The sequence below is a fragment of the Nematostella vectensis genome, chromosome 1, assembly GCF_932526225.1.
Source record: "Nematostella vectensis chromosome 1, jaNemVect1.1, whole genome shotgun sequence".
Lineage (NCBI taxonomy): Eukaryota > Metazoa > Cnidaria > Anthozoa > Actiniaria > Edwardsiidae > Nematostella > Nematostella vectensis.
Genome location: NC_064034.1, coordinates 8370668 through 8391628, shown reverse-complemented (window position 1 = coordinate 8391628; position 20961 = coordinate 8370668). Strand labels below are relative to the sequence as shown.

At 39.9% G+C, this 20961-nt stretch overlaps 1 protein-coding gene across 1 annotated transcript in view; it reads left to right on the top strand.

The window, feature by feature from the left end:
• LOC5520461 overlaps positions 1-20961 on the top strand; it is a 121857-nt gene that overhangs the window by 82448 nt on the left and 18448 nt on the right. The window contains exons 143-188 of the mRNA XM_048731779.1: positions 166-717; positions 836-940; positions 1050-1147; positions 1826-2276; positions 2530-2640; positions 2928-3041; positions 3183-3734; positions 4019-4138; positions 4248-4361; positions 4518-5069; positions 5353-5472; positions 5582-5695; positions 5852-6403; positions 6664-6783; positions 6893-7006; positions 7163-7714; positions 7998-8117; positions 8227-8340; positions 8497-9048; positions 9332-9451; positions 9561-9674; positions 9831-10382; positions 10666-10785; positions 10895-11008; positions 11165-11716; positions 12000-12119; positions 12229-12342; positions 12499-13050; positions 13334-13453; positions 13563-13676; positions 13833-14384; positions 14668-14787; positions 14897-15010; positions 15167-15718; positions 16002-16121; positions 16231-16344; positions 16501-17052; positions 17336-17455; positions 17565-17678; positions 17835-18386; positions 18670-18789; positions 18899-19012; positions 19169-19720; positions 19991-20110; positions 20201-20320; positions 20542-20658. Coding sequence (XP_048587736.1) covers positions 166-717; positions 836-940; positions 1050-1147; positions 1826-2276; positions 2530-2640; positions 2928-3041; positions 3183-3734; positions 4019-4138; positions 4248-4361; positions 4518-5069; positions 5353-5472; positions 5582-5695; positions 5852-6403; positions 6664-6783; positions 6893-7006; positions 7163-7714; positions 7998-8117; positions 8227-8340; positions 8497-9048; positions 9332-9451; positions 9561-9674; positions 9831-10382; positions 10666-10785; positions 10895-11008; positions 11165-11716; positions 12000-12119; positions 12229-12342; positions 12499-13050; positions 13334-13453; positions 13563-13676; positions 13833-14384; positions 14668-14787; positions 14897-15010; positions 15167-15718; positions 16002-16121; positions 16231-16344; positions 16501-17052; positions 17336-17455; positions 17565-17678; positions 17835-18386; positions 18670-18789; positions 18899-19012; positions 19169-19720; positions 19991-20110; positions 20201-20320; positions 20542-20658 — 11772 coding nt within the window. The remainder of the gene's footprint in view (positions 1-165; positions 718-835; positions 941-1049; positions 1148-1825; positions 2277-2529; positions 2641-2927; positions 3042-3182; positions 3735-4018; positions 4139-4247; positions 4362-4517; positions 5070-5352; positions 5473-5581; positions 5696-5851; positions 6404-6663; positions 6784-6892; positions 7007-7162; positions 7715-7997; positions 8118-8226; positions 8341-8496; positions 9049-9331; positions 9452-9560; positions 9675-9830; positions 10383-10665; positions 10786-10894; positions 11009-11164; positions 11717-11999; positions 12120-12228; positions 12343-12498; positions 13051-13333; positions 13454-13562; positions 13677-13832; positions 14385-14667; positions 14788-14896; positions 15011-15166; positions 15719-16001; positions 16122-16230; positions 16345-16500; positions 17053-17335; positions 17456-17564; positions 17679-17834; positions 18387-18669; positions 18790-18898; positions 19013-19168; positions 19721-19990; positions 20111-20200; positions 20321-20541; positions 20659-20961) is intronic.

The window sequence follows — 20961 nt, the reverse complement described above, 5'->3', positions numbered from 1 at the left end:
GGACGTTTATTGTCGGATTTGGCTACATACCAGAGTGATCTAGCTTTAATATAGTTTTGTCTACAAATAGCACGTCTATTGAGAACCGAAAGTGGAGCCCCCTGAACCCTTCCCCCCTACGGGTCTGAATACCTACTAAACCTTTGAATAATCTTGTTCTCGTAGTGTGCCGACAGTACTTTGATATCATCTTCCTCGTGGACGGATCCTCTAGTATTGTCAGCAAGGACTCCTCTACCTTTTCAAAAGGTTTTAGTCTGGCCAAACAGCTCTCAAGTACCTTTACTGTATCCGATGAAGCTGTCAGAGTTGGTATTGCGGTGTACTCCTCGAATATCTTGTCCGTAATACCACTTCATTCGAATAACACGGTTGCGGAGATAGCCTCTGTAAATCCTGATGTGCCATTTGGAAACACGTACTCGGGAGGGGCACTGAATTTTACACGTGATGTCTTCACTACAAAGACACGTGAATTTATTCCAAAGGTGGTTGTTTTGGTAACGGATGGTGTGTCTCATGATAATTATAAGGCACCGGCTAAAGCGTTGCATGACCTCAATGCGACTGTGATCACTGTCCATATAGGCGAGGAGGGAGATGAAGAGGAACTGAATGCAATTTCTAGTGATCCGGATAAGGAACACAAATTCAGCATCGGCAAAAACAGCGACGTGTCGACTATTTTGCCTTCGTTGCGTGACAAGATCTGCAATGGTAAATTCACCGTCTGTCTGTCCGTCCGTCCGTCTGTCTGTTTGTCCGTCTGTCTGTCTGTCCGTCCGTCCGTCTGTTATTTATGTTAGTGAGGTACCAATTGTTTTTTTTTTCACAGTCACTAGCCCGTGTGCTACGAATTATTGCGAGCGAGGCATTTGTGAAGCTAGCCTGAAGGGTTTTACATGTGTGTGTCCTGAAGGTTGGAGGGGAAAACTTTGCCGTAAGTAGCCTGAAAAATGACATTTTGTGGCAATAGTCGTCGATTGGTTAGTCCTACTTTGTATAATATCATTTTGAAACAAACATTTATTGACTGTTTCTTGTTCTAGGTATCCCGATTAGACTTAATGTTGGTATCCTAATTATTGATGCTGCACAGAAAGTTGATACGGATAAGGAAAAGGAATTCATCAAAGAACTCGCCCAGGTACGGGTTTCGCTGATCTTTATGAATACGATTTGGGTAGGAACACAAGAACCGTTAGTCCTCCCTTTAGTCCTCCCTTTAGCACCCCTTTCTTGCGGCTCCAGAACAGTTGGACCCGGTTACTCGTAACTCGATCACTGATAACTCGAACTGACCCCCTGATAACTCGAAGTCCCCCGAAAACTATTTATGCCAGCCTCCTACAATAACCAACAGATGTCCCATTGCTGCGCATGCGGTATGTGTTCTTTGTAATTGGTTATAGCAGATTCCAGTACAATTACCCTACAGTCTGATCTGCGTGTCGTTATATCGCGCTTGGTAATGTTTAGCAATTTAATACGATTATTGTTTTTCTCTCTTCGGAAAAATATATATCAGGTCAAATCATCATGTTCACAATAACAGAGCCCCAACGTAGCAGCGGATAATTCTACATAATTCGGAATTCGGTTTCAAACTCATAGCTAGAGTTTGGTGCAGAAGCTGCGCGTCTCCTTCCCTCTTCGCCACCCAAATTGGATCATGTGTTATTGAAGGATCCTCAAATATTATCTTTCTCATATGATATATTTTACTGCGCACCCCTCCCCCAATTCTCGGTACGCGCCTGCTGCGCCCCTGGCCACTGCAAATCCTGGCAACGCACCTGTCGTTTACACTTTTTTCTGTCTACAGACCCTTGATGAGCTCCCCAGACAACTCCGTATTGCTGTGGCTTCATACAGCAAAGATATCGGGACGCCATACATACCGTTTACAGTATACGACAACAAGACTAGACAGATATTTGATGACATTGATAACATAATATTTGAAAGAAGAGAAGAGAGAAATATCGGCAATGCGTTGAATTTTAGTTTCTATCAGATGTTCAACTTTACAGAGGAACCTGGAGACCACAACGTGTTGATTGTATTAGTAGACGGAAAATCAACAGACAAGATTCCAACAACAGCGAAAGCGAACCTTACCATTATAGCCCTCAATATTGGCAGCGGATCGCCATTGGAGGATATCATACACTTCGCCAGTGCACCGAGCGAGGAGTTCATTGTCAACTCAACACATTTCAAGGATCTTGTAAACGAAACTCTTATCGCCATAATAAACGAGACGATCTGGAAAGGTAAGGATGAACTACCCTCCTTCAGGTCCAACTGACCAGAAGCAGTTTCAAATTATCATTTCCTAAAGACAGGAATGAGACAAAGCGAAGGTCGCTCTCTTTCAGGAAAGTAAAATAATTATATTAAATTGAAAACCCTCGTCTTTTGATGCCTTCACAGAAGCGGTTAAAAGTATTTTAATAGAAAATGAATAAGCTATAATTTAACTAGCACAACATCAAGAAAGATATTTTCTCGATATCACTGTTTCAGTTGTGAAGCCCTGTGATTTGAGTCCTTGTAAGAATGGAGGGACATGCGGAGAACAGAACACAGACTATGTGTGCACGTGTCCTGTAGGGTTCAAAGGCAAGAACTGTGAAGGTGAGAAACAATAATCTAAATACGATTGAGATAAGGATTTAAAAGGTGTGTGTGACGTACCCCTCCTAAGCCGACGCTGCTGCCGCATTCTCTACTACACAGGTTAAAGGGAATTTGGTCTCTCATGTAATGAGTAGATGAATCAACTTATTCATTTTAAGCGTTCATTCATTCATGCGTTCATTCAGTCATTAATTCGTTCGAAGCCAGGAGCGATCAAGCGTTGTTCGGAACATTTATAGGTAATAAGAAATAAAATAACACTTGTCTGATTTTTTCATTATTAGATATCAATAAGTGTAAGTCTTCTCCATGTGAGAATGGTGGAACCTGTATCGACAGAGCCAACCGGTACTACTGCAAGTGCCCAGTTTCTCATGTTGGCAAACACTGTGAGACGAGTAAGTTCTGTCAAATTGATTGAAAATAAATACACCAAGGATAACTTTTATACTCTGTGTTTGATAACACTACCGCGAGTGCTTCAAGAGAAGGCTCAAAACACTTAACATATCTAATGTTGTTTTTGTGGTCTTTTCCAGATTTCACTGATCCCGGAATTGACGTTCTCTTCCTGTTGGATGGCTCAACTAATGTCGGGACGGAGAACTTTGGAAAGTTCATTAACTTTACCGTACAGTTTATTCAGCCATTCACAGTATCCGAAAATATGACAAACGTTGCAGCGGGCGTGTTCTCTGATGTGGGCGAAATAGTTTTTCCCTTTAATTCGAGTTACAACAAAGCTTCGGTAATTGTTGCTCTGGAGAAGATTCCTTATCCCAACAAAACTTCCAGTAACCTGAATGATGCACTAACAAAAGCTAAGGATGTTGCCTTTATGAGTGACCGTGATTCTGCTCCAGACGTCGTGGTCATTCTGACCGACAAGATAACGGAAAACGTAACGGTACCCGCCCAAGCGCTGAAGGATGATGGAGTAAAGGTGTATCTGATTGTGATAGGCGAGGGCAGAAACGAAACTTTGCTAAGAAACGTACCATCTGAACCAGAGAAAGATCATTTGTTCACTCCCCCGTCCTTTGATGAGCTCGACTTGATGTTGCCAGAGATCCTCATTGAAATAATTGCTGGTAAGGGTATTGATTTTGCGTCACCGGCTAATTAATTTACTAATTATTTGAATTATACAGTTTTTAATGACCGTTACATAAAATTATTACGGAAAACAGCAATGAAATTATACAACGCGCGTACAATGCCATCTTTTAAAAGGTTTTTTTCTCAACAGTTTCACGTGATGAAAAAGACGTGGTTTCGAGATTGTAATTTGTATTTATCTATTTCTTATCTAAGCATAATTTTCAAATGTTTTCCCTAGAATATTCCTGATTAAATATATTTGTTTGTATTACAGTGTCTGATGCATGCGAACCCAACCCGTGTGCAAACGGTGGAACGTGCAGCCGAATCTCTTCTGGTTCCAACTACACTTGCACTTGCCCTGTCGGATATACTGGGAGAAATTGCACTGTTGGTAATGTCCCGTTCATTGACTGTAGGGTCTTTTGTTTTTGTCAATGACCTGATACAATTCTGTATATGACATACGTGACTAAAATTATGCTGTATTTGTTTATTATTAGACATCGATAAGTGTACCCCTAATCCATGTAAGAATGGTGGAACCTGTATCGACAGAGGCTACCGAAACTACTGCAAGTGCCCAGTTTCTCATGTTGGCAAAAGCTGTGACACAAGTAAGTTTTGTGAAATTGATTGAAAATAAATACACCAAGGATAACTTTAATACTCTGTGTTCGATATGCTTTGAAAACACTACGGCGAGTGCTTCAAGAGAATGCTCCGGGAAAACACTTAACATATCTAATGTTGCTTTTTGTGGTCTTTTTCAGATTTCATTGATCCCGGAATTGACGTTCTCTTCCTGTTGGATGGCTCAACTAATGTCGGGAAGGAGAACTTTGGAAAGTTCATTAACTTTACCGTACAGTTTATTCAGCCATTCACAGTATCCGAAAATATGACAAACGTTGCAGCGGGCGTGTTCTCTGATGTGGGCGAAATTGTTTTTCCCTTTAATTCGAGTTACAACAAAGCCTCGGTAATTGTTGCTCTGGAGAAGATTCTTTATCCCAACAAAACTTCCAGTAACCTGACTGATGCACTTACAAAAGCTAAGGATGTTGCCTTTATGAGTGACCGTGATTCTGCTCCGGACGTCGTGGTCATTCTGACCGACAAGATAACGGAAAACGTAACGGTACCCGCCCAAGCGCTGAAGGATGATGGAGTAAAGGTTTATCTGATTGCGATAGGCGAGGGCAGAAACGAAACTTTGCTAAGAAACGTACCATCTGAACCAGAGAAAGATCATTTGTTCACTCCCCCGTCCTTTGATGAGCTCGACTTGATGTTGCCAGAGATCCTCATTGAAATAATTGCTGGTAAGGGTATTGATTTTGCGTCACCGGCTAATTAATTTACTAATTATTTGAATTATACAGTTTTTAATGACCGTTACATAAAATTATTACGGAAAACAGCAATGAAATTATACAACGCGCGTACAATGCCATCTTTTAAAAGATTTTTTCTCAACAGTTTCACGTGATGAAAAAGACGTGGTTTCGAGATTGTAATTTGTATTTATCTATTTCTTATCTAAGCATAATTTTCAAATGTTTTCCCTAGAATATTCCTGATTAAATATATTTGTTTGTATTACAGTGTCTGATGCATGCGAACCCAACCCGTGTGCAAACGGTGGAACGTGCAGCCGAATCTCTTCTGGTTCCAACTACACTTGCACTTGCCCTGTCGGATATAGTGGGAGAAATTGCACTGTTGGTAATGTCCCGTTCATTGACTGTAGGGTCTTTTGTTTTTGTCAATGACCTGATACAATTCTGTATATGACATACGTGACTAAAATTATGCTGTATTTGTTTATTATTAGACATCGATAAGTGTACCCCTAATCCATGTAAGAATGGTGGAACCTGTATCGACAGAGGCTACCGAAACTACTGCAAGTGCCCAGTTTCTCATGTTGGCAAAAGCTGTGACACAAGTAAGTTTTGTGAAATTGATTGAAAATAAATACACCAAGGATAACTTTTATACTCTGTGTTCGATATGCTTTGAAAACACTACGGCGAGTGCTTCAAGAGAAGGCTCCGGGAAAACACTTAACATATCTAATGTTGCTTTTTGTGGTCTTTTTCAGATTTCATTGATCCCGGAATTGACGTTCTCTTCCTGTTGGATGGCTCAACTAATGTCGGGAAGGAGAACTTTGGAAAGTTCATTAACTTTACCGTACAGTTTATTCAGCCATTCACAGTATCCGAAAATATGACAAACGTTGCAGCGGGCGTGTTCTCTGATGTGGGCGAAATAGTTTTTCCCTTTAATTCGAGTTACAACAAAGCTTCGGTAATTGTTGCTCTGGAGAAGATTCTTTATCCCAACAAAACTTCCAGTAACCTGACTGATGCACTAACAAAAGCTAAGGATGTAGCCTTCATGGGTGACCGTGATTCTGCTCCGGACGTCGTGGTCATTCTGACCGACAAGATAACGGAAAACGTAACGGTACCCGCCCAAGCGCTGAAGGATGATGGAGTAAAGGTGTATCTGATTGCGATAGGCGAGGGCAGAAACGAAACTTTGCTAAGAAACGTACCATCTGAACCAGAGAAAGATCATTTGTTCACTCCCCCGTCCTTTGATGAGCTCGACTTGATGTTGCCAGAGATCCTCATTGAAATAATTGCTGGTAAGGGTATTGATTTTGCGTCACCGGCTAATTAATTTACTAATTATTTGAATTATAAAATTATTACGGAAAACAGCAATGAAATTATACAACGCGCGTACAATGCCATCTTTTAAAAGATTTTTTCTCAACAGTTTCACGTGATGAAAAAGACGTGGTTTCGAGATTGTTATTTGTATTTATCTATTTCTTATTTAAGCATAATTTTCAAATGTTTTCCCTAGAATATTCCTGATTAAATATATTTGTTTGTATTACAGTGTCTGATGCATGCGAACCCAACCCGTGTGCAAACGGTGGAACGTGCAGCCGAATCTCTTCTGGTTCCAACTACACTTGCACTTGCCCTGTCAGATATAGTGGGAGAAATTGCACTGTTGGTAATGTCCCGTTCATTGACTGTAGGGTCTTTTGTTTTTGTCAATGACCTGATACAATTCTGTATATGACATACGTGACTAAAATTATGCTGTATTTGTTTATTATTAGACATCGATAAGTGTACCCCTAATCCATGTAAGAATGGTGGAACCTGTATCGACAGAGGCTACCGAAACTACTGCAAGTGCCCAGTTTCTCATGTTGGCAAAAGCTGTGACACAAGTAAGTTTTGTGAAATTGATTGAAAATAAATACACCAAGGATAACTTTTATACTCTGTGTTCGATATGCTTTGAAAACACTACGGCGAGTGCTTCAAGAGAAGGCTCCGGGAAAACACTTAACATATCTAATGTTGCTTTTTGTGGTCTTTTTCAGATTTCATTGATCCCGGAATTGACGTTCTCTTCCTGTTGGATGGCTCAACTAATGTCGGGAAGGAGAACTTTGGAAAGTTCATTAACTTTACCGTACAGTTTATTCAGCCATTCACAGTATCCGAAAATATGACAAACGTTGCAGCGGGCGTGTTCTCTGATGTGGGCGAAATAGTTTTTCCCTTTAATTCGAGTTACAACAAAGCTTCGGTAATTGTTGCTCTGGAGAAGATTCTTTATCCCAACAAAACTTCCAGTAACCTGACTGATGCACTAACAAAAGCTAAGGATGTAGCCTTCATGGGTGACCGTGATTCTGCTCCGGACGTCGTGGTCATTCTGACCGACAAGATAACGGAAAACGTAACGGTACCCGCCCAAGCGCTGAAGGATGATGGAGTAAAGGTGTATCTGATTGCGATAGGCGAGGGCAGAAACGAAACTTTGCTAAGAAACGTACCATCTGAACCAGAGAAAGATCATTTGGTCACTCCCCCGTCCTTTGATGAGCTCGACTTGATGTTGCCAGAGATCCTCATTGAAATAATTGCTGGTAAGGGTATTGATTTTGCGTCACCGGCTAATTAATTTACTAATTATTTGAATTATACAGTTTTAAATGACCGTTACATAAAATTATTACGGAAAACAGCAATGAAATTATACAACGCGCGTACAATGCCATCTTTTAAAAGGTTTTTTCTCAACAGTTTCACGTGATGAAAAAGACGTGGTTTCGAGATTGTAATTTGTATTTATCTATTTCTTATCTAAGCATAATTTTCAAATGTTTTCCCTAGAATATTCCTGATTAAATATATTTGTTTGTATTACAGTGTCTGATGCATGCGAACCCAACCCGTGTGCAAACGGTGGAACGTGCAGCCGAATCTCTTCTGGTTCCAACTACACTTGCACTTGCCCTGTCGGATATACTGGGAGAAATTGCACTGTTGGTAATGTCCCGTTCATTGACTGTAGGGTCTTTTGTTTTTGTCAATGACCTGATACAATTCTGTATATGACATACGTGACTAAAATTATGCTGTATTTGTTTATTATTAGACATCGATAAGTGTACCCCTAATCCATGTAAGAATGGTGGAACCTGTATCGACAGAGGCTACCGAAACTACTGCAAGTGCCCAGTTTCTCATGTTGGCAAAAGCTGTGACACAAGTAAGTTTTGTGAAATTGATTGAAAATAAATACACCAAGGATAACTTTTATACTCTGTGTTCGATATGCTTTGAAAACACTACGGCGAGTGCTTCAAGAGAATGCTCCGGGAAAACACTTAACATATCTAATGTTGCTTTTTGTGGGCTTTTTCAGCTTTCATTGATCCCGGAATTGACGTTCTCTTCCTGTTGGATGGCTCAACTAATGTCGGGAAGGAGAACTTTGGAAAGTTCATTAACTTTACCGTACAGTTTATTCAGCCATTCACAGTATCCGAAAATATGACAAACGTTGCAGCGGGCGTGTTCTCTGATGTGGGCGAAATTGTTTTTCCCTTTAATTCGAGTTACAACAAAGCTTCGGTAATTGTTGCTCTGGAGAAGATTCTTTATCCCAACAAAACTTCCAGTAACCTGACTGATGCACTTACAAAAGCTAAGGATGTTGCCTTTATGAGTGACCGTGATTCTGCTCCGGACGTCGTGGTCATTCTGACCGACAAGATAACGGAAAACGTAACGGTACCCGCCCAAGCGCTGAAGGATGATGGAGTAAAGGTGTATCTGATTGCGATAGGCGAGGGCAGAAACGAAACTTTGCTAAGAAACGTACCATCTGAACCAGAGAAAGATCATTTGTTCACTCCCCCGTCCTTTGATGAGCTCGACTTGATGTTGCCAGAGATCCTCATTGAAATAATTGCTGGTAAGGGTATTGACTTTGCGTCACCGGCTAATTAATTTACTAATTATTTGAATTATACAGTTTTAAATGACCGTTACATAAAATTATTACGGAAAACAGCAATGAAATTATACAACGCGCGTACAATGCCATCTTTTAAAAGGTTTTTTCTAAACAGTTTCACGTGATGAAAAAGACGTGGTTTCGAGATTGTAATTTGTATTTATCTATTTCTTATCTAAGCATAATTTTCAAATGTTTTCCCTAGAATATTCCTGATTAAATATATTTGTTTGTATTACAGTGTCTGATGCATGCGAACCCAACCCGTGTGCAAACGGTGGAACGTGCAGCCGAATCTCTTCTGGTTCCAACTACACTTGCACTTGCCCTGTCGGATATAGTGGGAGAAATTGCACTGTTGGTAATGTCCCGTTCATTGACTGTAGGGTCTTTTGTTTTTGTCAATGACCTGATACAATTCTGTATATGACATACGTGACTAAAATTATGCTGTATTTGTTTATTATTAGACATCGATAAGTGTACCCCTAATCCATGTAAGAATGGTGGAACCTGTATCGACAGAGGCTACCGAAACTACTGCAAGTGCCCAGTTTCTCATGTTGGCAAAAGCTGTGACACAAGTAAGTTTTGTGAAATTGATTGAAAATAAATACACCAAGGATAACTTTTATACTCTGTGTTCGATATGCTTTGAAAACACTACGGCGAGTGCTTCAAGAGAAGGCTCCGGGAAAACACTTAACATATCTAATGTTGCTTTTTGTGGTCTTTTTCAGATTTCATTGATCCCGGAATTGACGTTCTCTTCCTGTTGGATGGCTCAACTAATGTCGGGAAGGAGAACTTTGGAAAGTTCATTAACTTTACCGTACAGTTTATTCAGCCATTCACAGTATCCGAAAATATGACAAACGTTGCAGCGGGCGTGTTCTCTGATGTGGGCGAAATAGTTTTTCCCTTTAATTCGAGTTACAACAAAGCTTCGGTAATTGTTGCTCTGGAGAAGATTCTTTATCCCAACAAAACTTCCAGTAACCTGACTGATGCACTAACAAAAGCTAAGGATGTAGCCTTCATGGGTGACCGTGATTCTGCTCCGGACGTCGTGGTCATTCTGACCGACAAGATAACGGAAAACGTAACGGTACCCGCCCAAGCGCTGAAGGATGATGGAGTAAAGGTGTTTCTGATTGCGATAGGCGAGGGCAGAAACGAAACTTTGCTAAGAAACGTACCATCTGAACCAGAGAAAGATCATTTGTTCACTCCCCCGTCCTTTGATGAGCTCGACTTGATGTTGCCAGAGATCCTCATTGAAATAATTGCTGGTAAGGGTTTTGATTTTGCGTCACCGGCTAATTAATTTACTAATTATTTGAATTATACAGTTTTAAATGACCGTTACATAAAATTATTACGGAAAACAGCAATGAAATTATACAACGCGCGTACAATGCCATCTTTTAAAAGGTTTTTTCTCAACAGTTTCACGTGATGAAAAAGACGTGGTTTCGAGATTGTAATTTGTATTTATCTATTTCTTATCTAAGCATAATTTTCAAATGTTTTCCCTAGAATATTCCTGATTAAATATATTTGTTTGTATTACAGTGTCTGATGCATGCGAACCCAACCCGTGTGCAAACGGTGGAACGTGCAGCCGAATCTCTTCTGGTTCCAACTACACTTGCACTTGCCCTGTCGGATATAGTGGGAGAAATTGCACTGTTGGTAATGTCCCGTTCATTGACTGTAGGGTCTTTTGTTTTTGTCAATGACCTGATACAATTCTGTATATGACATACGTGACTAAAATTATGCTGTATTTGTTTATTATTAGACATCGATAAGTGTACCCCTAATCCATGTAAGAATGGTGGAACCTGTATCGACAGAGGCTACCGAAACTACTGCAAGTGCCCATTTTCTCATGTTGGCAAAAGCTGTGACACAAGTAAGTTTTGTGAAATTGATTGAAAATAAATACACCAAGGATAACTATTATACTCTGTGTTCGATATGCTTTGAAAACACTACGGCGAGTGCTTCAAGAGAAGGCTCCGGGAAAACACTTAACATATCTAATGTTGCTTTTTGTGGTCTTTTTCAGATTTCATTGATCCCGGAATTGACGTTCTCTTCCTGTTGGATGGCTCAACTAATGTCGGGAAGGAGAACTTTGGAAAGTTCATTAACTTTACCGTACAGTTTATTCAGCCATTCACAGTATCCGAAAATATGACAAACGTTGCAGCGGGCGTGTTCTCTGATGTGGGCGAAATAGTTTTTCCCTTTAATTCGAGTTACAACAAAGCTTCGGTAATTGTTGCTCTGGAGAAGATTCTTTATCCCAACAAAACTTCCAGTAACCTGACTGATGCACTAACAAAAGCTAAGGATGTAGCCTTCATGGGTGACCGTGATTCTGCTCCGGACGTCGTGGTCATTCTGACCGACAAGATAACGGAAAACGTAACGGTACCCGCCCAAGCGCTGAAGGATGATGGAGTAAAGGTGTATCTGATTGCGATAGGCGAGGGCAGAAACGAAACTTTGCTAAGAAATGTACCATCTGAACCAGAGAAAGATCATTTGTTCACTCCCCCGTCCTTTGATGAGCTCGACTTGATGTTGCCAGAGATCCTCATTGAAATAATTGCTGGTAAGGGTTTTGATTTTGCGTCACCGGCTAATTAATTTACTAATTATTTGAATTATACAGTTTTAAATGACCGTTACATAAAATTATTACGGAAAACAGCAATGAAATTATACAACGCGCGTACAATGCCATCTTTTAAAAGGTTTTTTCTCAACAGTTTCACGTGATGAAAAAGACGTGGTTTCGAGATTGTAATTTGTATTTATCTATTTCTTATCTAAGCATAATTTTCAAATGTTTTCCCTAGAATATTCCTGATTAAATATATTTGTTTGTATTACAGTGTCTGATGCATGCGAACCCAACCCGTGTGCAAACGGTGGAACGTGCAGCCGAATCTCTTCTGGTTCCAACTACACTTGCACTTGCCCTGTCGGATATAGTGGGAGAAATTGCACTGTTGGTAATGTCCCGTTCATTGACTGTAGGGTCTTTTGTTTTTGTCAATGACCTGATACAATTCTGTATATGACATACGTGACTAAAATTATGCTGTATTTGTTTATTATTAGACATCGATAAGTGTACCCCTAATCCATGTAAGAATGGTGGAACCTGTATCGACAGAGGCTACCGAAACTACTGCAAGTGCCCATTTTCTCATGTTGGCAAAAGCTGTGACACAAGTAAGTTTTGTGAAATTGATTGAAAATAAATACACCAAGGATAACTATTATACTCTGTGTTCGATATGCTTTGAAAACACTACGGCGAGTGCTTCAAGAGAATGCTCCGGGAAAACACTTAACATATCTAATGTTGCTTTTTGTGGGCTTTTTCAGCTTTCATTGATCCCGGAATTGACGTTCTCTTCCTGTTGGATGGCTCAACTAATGTCGGGAAGGAGAACTTTGGAAAGTTCATTAACTTTACCGTACAGTTTATTCAGCCATTCACAGTATCCGAAAATATGACAAACGTTGCAGCGGGCGTGTTCTCTGATGTGGGCGAAATTGTTTTTCCCTTTAATTCGAGTTACAACAAAGCTTCGGTAATTGTTGCTCTGGAGAAGATTCTTTATCCCAACAAAACTTCCAGTAACCTGACTGATGCACTTACAAAAGCTAAGGATGTTGCCTTTATGAGTGACCGTGATTCTGCTCCGGACGTCGTGGTCATTCTGACCGACAAGATAACGGAAAACGTAACGGTACCCGCCCAAGCGCTGAAGGATGATGGAGTAAAGGTGTATCTGATTGCGATAGGCGAGGGCAGAAACGAAACTTTGCTAAGAAACGTACCATCTGAACCAGAGAAAGATCATTTGTTCACTCCCCCGTCCTTTGATGAGCTCGACTTGATGTTGCCAGAGATCCTCATTGAAATAATTGCTGGTAAGGGTATTGACTTTGCGTCACCGGCTAATTAATTTACTAATTATTTGAATTATACAGTTTTAAATGACCGTTACATAAAATTATTACGGAAAACAGCAATGAAATTATACAACGCGCGTACAATGCCATCTTTTAAAAGGTTTTTTCTAAACAGTTTCACGTGATGAAAAAGACGTGGTTTCGAGATTGTAATTTGTATTTATCTATTTCTTATCTAAGCATAATTTTCAAATGTTTTCCCTAGAATATTCCTGATTAAATATATTTGTTTGTATTACAGTGTCTGATGCATGCGAACCCAACCCGTGTGCAAACGGTGGAACGTGCAGCCGAATCTCTTCTGGTTCCAACTACACTTGCACTTGCCCTGTCGGATATAGTGGGAGAAATTGCACTGTTGGTAATGTCCCGTTCATTGACTGTAGGGTCTTTTGTTTTTGTCAATGACCTGATACAATTCTGTATATGACATACGTGACTAAAATTATGCTGTATTTGTTTATTATTAGACATCGATAAGTGTACCCCTAATCCATGTAAGAATGGTGGAACCTGTATCGACAGAGGCTACCGAAACTACTGCAAGTGCCCAGTTTCTCATGTTGGCAAAAGCTGTGACACAAGTAAGTTTTGTGAAATTGATTGAAAATAAATACACCAAGGATAACTTTTATACTCTGTGTTCGATATGCTTTGAAAACACTACGGCGAGTGCTTCAAGAGAAGGCTCCGGGAAAACACTTAACATATCTAATGTTGCTTTTTGTGGTCTTTTTCAGATTTCATTGATCCCGGAATTGACGTTCTCTTCCTGTTGGATGGCTCAACTAATGTCGGGAAGGAGAACTTTGGAAAGTTCATTAACTTTACCGTACAGTTTATTCAGCCATTCACAGTATCCGAAAATATGACAAACGTTGCAGCGGGCGTGTTCTCTGATGTGGGCGAAATAGTTTTTCCCTTTAATTCGAGTTACAACAAAGCTTCGGTAATTGTTGCTCTGGAGAAGATTCTTTATCCCAACAAAACTTCCAGTAACCTGACTGATGCACTAACAAAAGCTAAGGATGTAGCCTTCATGGGTGACCGTGATTCTGCTCCGGACGTCGTGGTCATTCTGACCGACAAGATAACGGAAAACGTAACGGTACCCGCCCAAGCGCTGAAGGATGATGGAGTAAAGGTGTATCTGATTGCGATAGGCGAGGGCAGAAACGAAACTTTGCTAAGAAACGTACCATCTGAACCAGAGAAAGATCATTTGTTCACTCCCCCGTCCTTTGATGAGCTCGACTTGATGTTGCCAGAGATCCTCATTGAAATAATTGCTGGTAAGGGTATTGATTTTGCGTCACCGGCTAATTAATTTACTAATTATTTGAATTATACAGTTTTAAATGACCGTTACATAAAATTATTACGGAAAACAGCAATGAAATTATACAACGCGCGTACAATGCCATCTTTTAAAAGGTTTTTTCTCAACAGTTTCACGTGATGAAAAAGACGTGGTTTCGAGATTGTAATTTGTATTTATCTATTTCTTACCTAAGCATAATTTTCAAATGTTTTCCCTAGAATATTCCTGATTAAATATATTTGTTTGTATTACAGTGTCTGATGCATGCGAACCCAACCCGTGTGCAAACGGTGGAACGTGCAGCCGAATCTCTTCTGGTTCCAACTACACTTGCACTTGCCCTGTCGGATATAGTGGGAGAAATTGCACTGTTGGTAATGTCCCGTTCATTGACTGTAGGGTCTTTTGTTTTTGTCAATGACCTGATACAATTCTGTATATGACATACGTGACTAAAATTATGCTGTATTTGTTTATTATTAGACATCGATAAGTGTACCCCTAATCCATGTAAGAATGGTGGAACCTGTATCGACAGAGGCTACCGAAACTACTGCAAGTGCCCAGTTTCTCATGTTGGCAAAAGCTGTGACACAAGTAAGTTTTGTGAAATTGATTGAAAATAAATACACCAAGGATAACTTTTATACTCTGTGTTCGATATGCTTTGAAAACACTACGGCGAGTGCTTCAAGAGAAGGCTCCGGGAAAACACTTAACATATCTAATGTTGCTTTTTGTGGTCTTTTTCAGATTTCATTGATCCCGGAATTGACGTTCTCTTCCTGTTGGATGGCTCAACTAATGTCGGGAAGAAGAACTTTGGAAAGTTCATTAACTTTACCGTACAGTTTATTCAGCCATTCACAGTATCCGAAAATATGACAAACGTTGCAGCGGGCGTGTTCTCTGATGTGGGCGAAATAGTTTTTCCCTTTAATTCGAGTTACAACAAAGCTTCGGTAATTGTTGCTCTGGAGAAGATTCTTTATCCCAACAAAACTTCCAGTAACCTGACTGATGCACTAACAAAAGCTAAGGATGTAGCCTTCATGGGTGACCGTGATTCTGCTCCGGACGTCGTGGTCATTCTGACCGACAAGATAACGGAAAACGTAACGGTACCCGCCCAAGCGCTGAAGGATGATGGAGTAAAGGTGTATCTGATTGCGATAGGCGAGGGCAGAAACGAAACTTTGCTAAGAAACGTACCATCTGAACCAGAGAAAGATCATTTGTTCACTCCCCCGTCCTTTGATGAGCTCGACTTGATGTTGCCAGAGATCCTCATTGAAATAATTGCTGGTAAGGGTATTGATTTTGCGTCACCGGCTAATTAATTTACTAATTATTTGAATTATACAGTTTTAAATGACCGTTACATAAAATTATTACGGAAAACAGCAATGAAATTATACAAAGCGCGTACAATGCCATCTTTTAAAAGGTTTTTTCTCAACAGTTTCACGTGATGAAAAAGACGTGGTTTCGAGATTGTAATTTGTATTTATCTATTTCTTATCTAAGCATAATTTTCAAATGTTTTCCCTAGAATATTCCTGATTAAATATATTTGTTTGTATTACAGTGTCTGATGCATGCGAACCCAACCCGTGTGCAAACGGTGGAACGTGCACCCGAATCTCTTCTGGTTCCAACTACACTTGCACTTGCCCTGTCGGATATAGTGGGAGAAATTGCACTGTTGGTAATGTCCCGTTCATTGACTGTAGGGTCTTTTGTTTTTGTCAATGACCTGATACAATTCTGTATATGACATACGTGACTAAAATTATGCTGTATTTGTTTATTATTAGACATCGATAAGTGTACCCCTAATCCATGTAAGAATGGTGGAACCTGTATCGACAGAGGCTACCGAAACTACTGCAAGTGCCCATTTTCTCATGTTGGCAAAAGCTGTGACACAAGTAAGTTTTGTGAAATTGATTGAAAATAAATACACCAAGGATAACTATTATACTCTGTGTTCGATATGCTTTGAAAACACTACGGCGAGTGCTTCAAGAGAATGCTCCGGGAAAACACTTAACATATCTAATGTTGCTTTTTGTGGTCTTTTTCAGCTTTCATTGATCCCGGAATTGACGTTCTCTTCCTGTTGGATGGCTCAACTAATGTCGGGAAGGAGAACTTTGGAAAGTTCATTAACTTTACCGTACAGTTTATTCAGCCATTCACAGTATCCGAAAATATGACAAACGTTGCAGCGGGCGTGTTCTCTGATGTGGGCGAAATTGTTTTTCCCTTTAATTCGAGTTACAACAAAGCTTCGGTAATTGTTGCTCTGGAGAAGATTCTTTATCCCAACAAAACTTCCAGTAACCTGACTGATGCACTTAAAAAAGCTAAGGATGTTGCCTTTATGAGTGACCGTGATTCTGCTCCGGACGTCGTGGTCATTCTGACCGACAAGATAACGGAAAACGTAACGGTACCCGCCCAAGCGCTGAAGGATGATGGAGTAAAGGTGTATCTGATTGCGATAGGCGAGGGCAGAAACGAAACTTTGCTAAGAAACGTACCATCTGAACCAGAGAAAGATCATTTGTTCACTCCCCCGTCCTTTGATGAGCTCGACTTGATGTTGCCAGAGATCCTCATTGAAATAATTGCTGGTAAGGGTATTGATTTTGCGTCACCGGCTAATTAATTTACTAATTATTTGAATTATACAGTTTTAAATGACCGTTACATAAAATTATTACGGAAAACAGCAATGAAATTATACAACGCGCGTACAATGCCATCTTTTAAAAGGTTTTTTCTCAACAGTTTCACGTGATGAAAAAGACGTGGTTTCGAGATTGTAATTTGTATTTATCTATTTCTTATCTAAGCATAATTTTCAAATGTTTTCCCTAGAATATTCCTGATTAAATATATTTGTTTGTATTACAGTGTCTGATGCATGCGAACCCAACCCGTGTGCAAACGGTGGAACGTGCAGCCGAATCTCTTCTGGTTCCAACTACACTTGCACTTGCCCTGTCGGATATAGTGGGAGAAATTGCACTGTTGGTAATGTCCCGTTCATTGACTGTAGGGTCTTTTGTTTTTGTCAATGACCTGATACAATTCTGTATATGACATACGTGACTAAAATTATGCTGTATTTGTTTATTATTAGACATCGATAAGTGTACCCCTAATCCATGTAAGAATGGTGGAACCTGTATCGACAGAGGCTACCGAAACTACTGCAAGTGCCCAGTTTCTCATGTTGGCAAAAGCTGTGACACAAGTAAGTTTTGTGAAATTGATTGAAAATAAATACACCAAGGATAACTTTTATACTCTGTGTTCGATATGCTTTGAAAACACTACGGCGAGTGCTTCAAGAGAATGCTCCGGGAAAACACTTAACATATCTAATGTTGCTTTTTGTGGTCTTTTTCAGCTTTCATTGATCCCGGAATTGACGTTCTCTTCCTGTTGGATGGCTCAACTAATGTCGGGAAGGAGAACTTTGGAAAGTTCATTAACTTTACCGTACAGTTTATTCAGCCATTCACAGTATCCGAAAATATGACAAACGTTGCAGCGGGCGTGTTCTCTGATGTGGGCGAAATTGTTTTTCCCTTTAATTCGAGTTACAACAAAGCCTCGGTAATTGTTGCTCTGGAGAAGATTCTTTATCCCAACAAAACTTCCAGTAACCTGACTGATGCACTTACAAAAGCTAAGGATGTTGCCTTTATGAGTGACCGTGATTCTGCTCCGGACGTCGTGGTCATTCTGACCGACAAGATAACGGAAAACGTAACGGTACCCGCCCAAGCGCTGAAGGATGATGGAGTAAAGGTTTATCTGATTGCGATAGGCGAGGGCAGAAACGAAACTTTGCTAAGAAACGTACCATCTGAACCAGAGAAAGATCATTTGTTCACTCCCCCGTCCTTTGATGAGCTCGACTTGATGTTGCCAGAGATCCTCATTGAAATAATTGCTGGTAAGGGTATTGATTTTGCGTCACCGGCTAATTAATTTACTAATTATTTGAATTATACAGTTTTTAATGACCGTTACATAAAATTATTACGGAAAACAGCAATGAAATTATACAACGCGCGTACAATGCCATCTTTTAAAAGGTTTTTTCTCAACAGTTTCACGTGATGAAAAAGACGTGGTTTCGAGATTGTAATTTGTATTTATCTATTTCTTATCTAAGCATAATTTTCAAATGTTTTCCCTAGAATATTCCTGATTAAATATATTTGTTTCTATTACAGTGTCTGATGCATGCGAACCCAACCCGTGTGCAAACGGTGGAACGTGCAGCCGAATCTCTTCTGGTTCCAACTACACTTGCACTTGCCCTGTCGGATATAGTGGGAGAAATTGCACTGTTGGTAATGTCCCGTTCATTGACTGTAGGGTCTTTTGTTTTTGTCAATGACCTGATACAATTCTGTATATGACATACGTGACTAAAATTATGCTGTATTTGTTTATTATTAGACATCGATAAGTGTACCCCTAATCCATGTAAGAATGGTGGAACCTGTATCGACAGAGGCTACCGAAACTACTGCAAGTGCCCAGTTTCTCATGTTGGCAAAAGCTGTGACACAAGTAAGTTTTGTGAAATTGATTGAAAATAAATACACCAAGGATAACTTTTATACTCTGTGTTCGATATGCTTTGAAAACACTACGGCGAGTGCTTCAAGAGAATGCTCCGGGAAAACACTTAACATATCTAATGTTGCTTTTTGTGGTCTTTTTCAGATTTCATTGATCCCGGAATTGACGTTCTCTTCCTGTTGGATGGCTCAACTAATGTCGGGAAGGAGAACTTTGGAAAGTTCATTAACTTTACCGTACAGTTTATTCAGCCATTCACAGTATCCGAAAATATGACAAACGTTGCAGCGGGCGTGTTCTCTGATGTGGGCGAAATAGTTTTTCCCTTTAATTCGAGTTACAACAAAGCTTCGGTAATTGTTGCTCTGGAGAAGATTCTTTATCCCAACAAAACTTCCAGTAACCTGACTGATGCACTAACAAAAGCTAAGGATGTAGCCTTCATGGGTGACCGTGATTCTGCTCCGGACGTCGTGGTCATTCTGACCGACAAGATAACGGAAAACGTAACGGTACCCGCCCAAGCGCTGAAGGATGATGGAGTAAAGGTGTATCTGATTGCGATAGGCGAGGGCAGAAACGAAACTTTGCTAAGAAACGTACCATCTGAACCAGAGAAAGATCATTTGTTCACTCCCCCGTCCTTTGATGAGCTCGACTTGATGTTGCCAGAGATCCTCATTGAAATAATTGCTGGTAAGTGGTTTGATTTCGCGTCACCGGCTAATTAATTTACTAATTATTTGAATTATACAGTTTTTAATGACCGTTACATAAAATTATTACGGAAAATAGCATTGAAAATATACAACGCGCGTTCAATGCCATTTTTACTATTTTTTTACGTGATGCAAAAAACTAGGGTTCGAGATTGTAATCTGAATTGATCTAATTCGTATCTAAGCATAATTTTTATATGTTTTCTCTAGAATATTCCTGATAAGATAGGTTCATTTTGTATTACAGTGTCTGATGCATGCGAACCGAACCCGTGTGCAAATGGTGGAACGTGCAGCCGAATCTCTTCTGGTTCCAACTACACTTGCACTTGCCCTGTCGGATATACTGGGAGAAATTGCACAGTTGGTAAGCCATGTCCCAATGTAATTGGTAATTATCTTAATTCGTATGTAAGTATTATTATTCCTGAACAGATGGAAATGATTTGTATTACAGTGTCTGATCCATGCCAACCCACGCCGTGTGCGAACGGTGGAACGTGCAGCCGAATATCGTCGGGTTCCAACTACACTTGCACTTGCTATGCTGGATACACTGGAAAGAATTGCACAGATGGTAAGCCATGTCCCATTGATTGACCGAAGGGTAAAAAAAATAAATAAAAATTATGTTTTTTTTATTTAGGTATTGCTTACTACGAAAGCGTTCTATTTGTGGTTACTTAAAACCGGACAATGGTCAAAGAATGACGATTGAATTTGAGTAAAAAGTGTTCCACGCTAATATGTTGCATAGCTTTTAAGAAGCCCCTCTTAATATCGTTTTCTTATGTCCAGATGTGGATGAATGCAAGTCAAACAACAGCTGTAGCGCTGAACAGATGTGTGTCAACATTTATGGTGGTTATAATTGCTCCTGCAAAACCGGCTACTACGGCGAGAATTGCACTTTGGGTAAGCTGTCTTTTTCATCGCTTAGTGGGAATTACTGTGTTCGTCTACAGCTGTCTACGGTCTTTGGGTTGCGTGTCAAATGTAGATATATAACAAAGTTATCCCATCTGGTGCTTAGAATACGGTACAAAAGATTATCATATTTACGTGAGTAAATATTAAGTAATTTATTTCAGGTGATCTCAATTGTTTTTTCATCCCTGAAAAAGAATAATAAATTCATTCTTAGATCCTCCAATAAGATATTTCTTAATCGGATAGAAGTAATGAAAATTTTTTGCACTACTTCCTTTCCTGCTCCTC